The sequence below is a fragment of the Mixophyes fleayi genome, chromosome 1, assembly GCF_038048845.1.
Source record: "Mixophyes fleayi isolate aMixFle1 chromosome 1, aMixFle1.hap1, whole genome shotgun sequence".
NCBI lineage: Eukaryota > Metazoa > Chordata > Amphibia > Anura > Limnodynastidae > Mixophyes > Mixophyes fleayi.
The window spans coordinates 409,064,136-409,070,135 of NC_134402.1; the positions used below are offsets into that span (position 1 = coordinate 409,064,136).

Consider the following 6,000-nt stretch of genomic DNA (forward strand, 5'->3'; position numbering starts at 1 on the left):
CGCCAAAGTTTGTGGTCTCCACAACAACTAAAAAATACAAGAACAAGGAGCAGCACTATGTGTAGAAAGGTACAGGGTAATGGAAGGTACAACCAAAAACCATATGAATTCCCCAAAAATTTATTTTCATTGTGAAGCAAAAAACTTTTGGTCTGAAATGACCAGAAAACAGAGCAAAAGATTTTTTCCGGCCTCCCGTGTCACTGTGAATGTATACCCCCCACCCCCAACCCCTACAGTGCAGAGTCTCAAACAGAAGCCCTTCTCTTACTGGGGTAACTGCAACATTCTGAGTCCCATCTTCAGCTGGATGGCCAAGCATGTATATTCACACTGGCTGATCAGGATATTAATCCACCCCTCTTATGGTCTTTAACCCAGTAGGGAGGGCAGCTGGGCTTGTGACAATGTGTAATGACAGCTGTACAGTAAAGGAGAGTGTTAGCAGTGTGCTGTCATTAGACACACATCAGTCTGTCAGGAGCTGTGCAGTATTGTGGTCGTAGACTCTGATGCCCCCTCTCCTGATGTAAAGACTGGACGGCCTTTCCAACCTGACCAACAATTGTACGATGGACAGCCTTGGACCTCTGATGCTGTGGCATAACAATGTTACCCCGGAAGGGCCTCTTACTGAAACTCTGCACAAGGGTGTATGAATGGTAAAATGGTAAAATGTTTTTGTAAAGTTTACTGGTCCTTTACTAATGATCTCCTTTGCAGCCAAAATTACAAATGAACAAAGTCTTTAATTCTTTTTGAGTTTCTCATAAGAAAACTTTCCACACATCTTCCATTTAAAGCACATTTGTTTAAGCTTAACTTCTCACAATGAAAGAAACTCTTAAATATAAGACAACAGCAAATCCTGGCAATTATTAAGCGTCCCACCTTTTTAAAAGCTTAGTCAAGGTACTAAAATATTTATATTACACTTGAGAAAAAAAAATAGTTTTTCCTGTTTTTTATTTACAACTTCTATATAGGGTGCATACAATAAATTTAAAGATCCTCCTCTACTTAATGGCTATTCAAAGCTTGTAGCAAAAATAAATAAATAAATTCTTCTCCCCACTGTTCACCCATGAAATGGAACAGATAGAAAGTGTGTTTAGTATGCTAATTGCACCTAAATCCACCCCCCGTCCCCAGCAGCCCCTTATGCCCCTGCTCTAGGCCAACACTTTTCCCAGAGTAGGACGTAGAGCTGGGGGTAGCAGTCTCTGGTAGTTCTTCAAATCACTTTAGTGAAACAACGTTCTTGACAAAGGACCTTCTTCTATATAGACTAAAACCATACTGGTAGGTTAATTGGCTGCTGTCAAATTGACCCTAGTCTGTCTGTCTGTCTGTGTGTGTATGTGTGTATGTGTGTATGTGTGTGTGTGTGTGTGTGTGTGTGTGTCTGTGCTAGGAAATTTAGACTGTAAGCTCCAATGGGGCAGGGACTGATGTGAGTGAGTTCTCTGTACAGCGCTGTGGAATTAGTGGCGCTATATAAATAAACGATGATGATGATGGGTGCCTCCTATCAAGGCTCCTCCATTGTATTGGCGTGGTCTCTGTCCCAGTCGATCTAGGGCAAATGCCCATTTTGCCTCTTTATTAAAATGTACCATGGCCAAGATGGATCGGGTGAATGATATCTTGGTGAAGATGGCCTCTACAGCAGGAATATTTAAACAAAATATGTATTTATATGGATATGGGTTTTGGGCTATACCTTTCAGTAAGAGACTACAATTAGTCCTAGTGCTGCTTGTCATGATTAGTGACATATATATGTGACATATACTTTAGGCTGTGAGAATTCTAAGTGTCAATGAGCAGAGTGTTCCTAGCATCCCAGAAAGCTGTCTTCACTAATTACATTTCCTATTTCTTTCTTAGCTTTCGCACATTTGCCCAACCTCATACAACACTTGACAGAAAACTACAAGTATTGGAAATCATTAGATGAGCTGAAGTGTAAGAGTCTCAGGTGCTCATCCGACAGCAGCAAATGAAGGATGATTGGTGACCTCTCGACCTACCCGCACTGTGAAATATTTACCTGTGGCGTAATTCAGAATAAGAGGAAGGTGTATTCTGAACTGTGGACAGAGAACATGTACCACGGGGACATGATGAAGGTTGGCTGTTGATGCGCACATAAAGGCATGGATGTGAATCAAAAGGGAATTACTAACAACAGACCGAAGCTTTGCTTTTATTTCTAGGTTTTAACGAGATTTTACATCGGGCACTAATATTCACAGGCAAACTGCTATTCCAATAATATTTTCATCATTGTTTCATTAATTGGGACTGCAGAATTGCATCATCAGTTTTAATTGCTTTGTTAATCTTGACTAATTTTTAAAGTAATTCAAATTGGACAAGACCTTTAAACAATATCAGTAGTACATGTGCAATGCCAGCTACTGTACACAGTTTTATATATGTTTTGTGGAGGAAGGAACCGTGAATGATCTTTTCCTTCCTGAATTACTACTGATCTACTTCATGTGAATAGGGCTACATTCAACCGCGTAACAGCCAGTTACTCAGGAGCGCCACCTACACTTGCCATAGGAGAACCACACGTTTTCTGTTTATTGCTCCTACTGACTTGACGCTATTTTTACTGTTGCTCAAAAGATTTGAAAGTAGCTGTTAGTGACGTATCTACATCATGTGATCGTGAAACACTGATCAGCGGGGTTATTACATCAGTAATAGTTATGCTAAGGTTCTAATAAAGGTTGTATTAATAACTCACTGCACTCTCTCCCGGGCAATGTACTACAGGAGTGCTGGTATAACCGAAATGTTCATCTGGTTACTAAATAGGGCAAAAAACCTTCTCACAATGTTAATATGTTAGGGTAAGGATTGATTACTTGTACCAAATTTACATATGGTAGGATACAGTGGTTGAAGTGGAAATTTAGAAGTAGCGGTATGCAAAATGTAAGTGAATGGAATGTGATAGTTTTACAATGGAGGCAGTAGGAGAAGTGGTGAATATGGCATAACGTATACACCCCCACTTCCACCACTGGTAGGGTACACAGACCATCCAATATGTAATCTGCTATTGGTATACCCATTTAGTGAGGAGAAGCTGCTGAAGAACAAATAGGTACAAGTGTTTTATTTAAGCTAATTAATGGGGAAGGGGGAGGGGGGGGTCAGCCCATAATGCAGAGTTATGTCACAGTGATCTTATGGAGAAATTCGGAAACCCTATAAGTTATAATACTTCTGCAGGGACTGAGATAATATTGTTACTCTTGGAAGATTAAATGTTTATGCCACCCTACGGTGTGGTTTTATATTTGGAGGACACATATTCTGTATCCAGTGTTAAAAGGGCTAAGAAATCACTACTTTTTCCACCCCAAACATACGCTTAATATGGGAAAGGTGTGAGCATATTTATATTTTTCTTTTATTATGTGTTTGTGTTGTTGATATAGATGACACACAAGACATTTGGTCTCTAGTTGACTAAGCCATGGTTCTCTTTCTATGGGAAGTACATTGGCTAGACTCAGGATAACACAAGACATTTAACACTTTTTTTGTTTATTACTCACCATCTGCTAAAAGTAGATAGGGTAAACTTGCAGTTTTGTGGGCACCACAGAGGTGCAGAACACATTCTTATATATGATGTAAGGAGCCCTCTGCAGTAATGCTTATGGGGCACTAGCCTGAGAAAAGAAGTAAATAGGTCATAAGAGATCCAACTTGCCAAACAGAAATATGTAAGCTAAATAAATAATAAATGGTTCTCAAAATGTTTTGCTCCAGCAGTTCACAAAACCAGTTTGTTCTGATGAATTACTTCTACTCTGTCTTGAATTCTCAAACTGATTTCTAACTTCTGATTAATGAATTATCCTTCAAATCCAGCCTATTTATATGGCCAAAGAATATTTCTTGTAGTCTTAATGTAAATCTGATCACTGCTGTATTGTATCATAAAGCACAGAAGTTACTTCATTGTGTCACATCTTAAAATGTTTTATTCCTTACATGTTATGTTACAAATGAAATGTTACATGCTTTTTCCTGAATTACAGATAAGCCTTACATAGAGCACGACTTGTGGTGCATTTATATGTGTACATTTTCACACACATATTAGAGACATGTGATTGAATAGATGCTTATCTCCAATGTGGAAAATATTTTTTTACCTTGTATATTCCTATAGCTGTAAGCATCCATTCTACATGAAGCTATGGGGAGCCATTTCTACTACTCTTAGTTCACCGTAGAGGGGAATGTGCGTTTACTGATCACAGACATTGATTGAATACTCATGCCTATGGGGTTCAGTAGACATTCAGGCTTAATTAGGAATGCTCTATTGATGATTTCAGAAAAACACGTCTGAATTTGTAAAGAGAGCAGGACACATACTGTATTTTTTTTGTAGTCATTTATCAGTGTTTAAAAACAGAGCTGCAAGATTGACCCAAATATTCTAAATAACATTTGGTTCTGTGCGTTTCATTGAGTTACAAGTTGTAATTGTTTTTTTAATGTTTGTGTAAAATGTAAAAATGTACTCTGTAAAAATAATAGGTTAGAATCAGCCATATATAATGACATTAAGTAATGCCTACCTTACAATGCCCCTTTGGGCACAAAGGAATATTTTTGTACACTGTCTGTGGTCACCATATTAATGCAAAATATCAATGCCGTTGTTCCAAAGAGGTTTGTAGAGAGCTACAGACATTCTTCTTATATATTAATACAATTATCCTGTTACTGTAGTGAGCATGTCTTGCCTGAGTGAAGTTTTGACATTTTAGAAGTTCTGTAATGGTGTGCAGACAACACAAAATATGTAGTATATTGGGTGTGAAACAGTGGTATAACCTGCAAATGTTGGGACCCATAGAAAAATTTAGGGGTTCAGCAAATCTTCTCCATCCCCTCTGTAGGCCTCTCCTCTGCTGAGCATGTGCAGGGGGCTGTGGCATCTGCAATGAAGCCCCATTTTGGGCGTTCAGTTACAAGGGCAGACACAAAACTTTCATTTATTACAATGAACATGTTCCGGGGCAACGTTTACTAAATATGTTTCCTTATCATCCAGATGAAGCAGTTTACTTTCATTGCCGTTAGCTATAACACAGAACAGCTCGGTGGATAGAACGGTGTGCAGCGCACAGAGATATAGCCCATTGATGTTGTATCCATGAAAAACAAAAACAAATTTGCTTGAATGATATAAAGGCCTTAATGAAGAACAGGAAAATCAAACAATATATTTAGTAAGAGTTGCTGGAGGGCATGCACAAGACAATAAAAAAAAAAAAGGCGTCCAAGGTACTAACCGTCACCATTTGGTGGCATCTTGTATTGATCCATTCTCATACTTGCCATGCCAAGTATGACAATATAAATATTGTGCTCAGTCGTCTCTTAATGCCCTGTAATATGCTCCAACTAAATAAAGAACGGTTTAAAAAAAAAAAAAAAAAGTGTCTTGAGGAAGCCAACCCCTTTGGAAACCTAATAGTTTTATGCCCAGTGCTAACAGTTTTTATTCATTCATATGTTTATTACCTTATAAAATATTTTAAATGTGGCATTATTATTTGACACACTTGCCCATCTCTGTCCCCATAAACTGAAAATGAAGTTGAGGCTGGTGATTCACATCATTATCTGTAAACCATCCGATGGGGAAGACAATGCAGAAAGCAGGAACGGACAGGATATGCTACTCAGAAATGGATAGAAATAAATCACATAAAAAGCTGTTTTAGTTTGTTTGCTTCTGTATTTTGCTGATATATTTTAGGTGTTGACCCTCTGCAGCCTTATGTATGTAGCCCGCCTCTTCCGCTTAGCTGTCAGCATGTTGTCACACAATTCAAAGTGGTTACCGAGACCACATATTTCCAATACAAGTTAACCCGTGCAGGGCCGGTGCTAGGGTCCGTGGCGCCCTAGGCACATTTACAAAATCGGCGCCCCCCGCCCGGCACATTT

General features: G+C 38.8%; 1 protein-coding gene across 2 annotated transcripts in view; it reads left to right on the plus strand.

Moving 5' to 3' along the window:
* The window catches only part of PDE8B (phosphodiesterase 8B), a 224,785-nt gene extending 219,333 nt beyond the window's left edge, over positions 1–5,452 (plus strand). For both annotated transcript variants that reach the window (XM_075182192.1, XM_075182181.1), the window contains one exon: positions 1,891–5,452. In XM_075182192.1, coding sequence (XP_075038293.1) covers positions 1,891–2,006 — 116 coding nt within the window. In that variant the 3' untranslated portion in view covers positions 2,007–5,452. The remainder of the gene's footprint in view (positions 1–1,890) is intronic.
* The last annotated feature ends 548 nt before the right edge of the window (positions 5,453–6,000 follow it).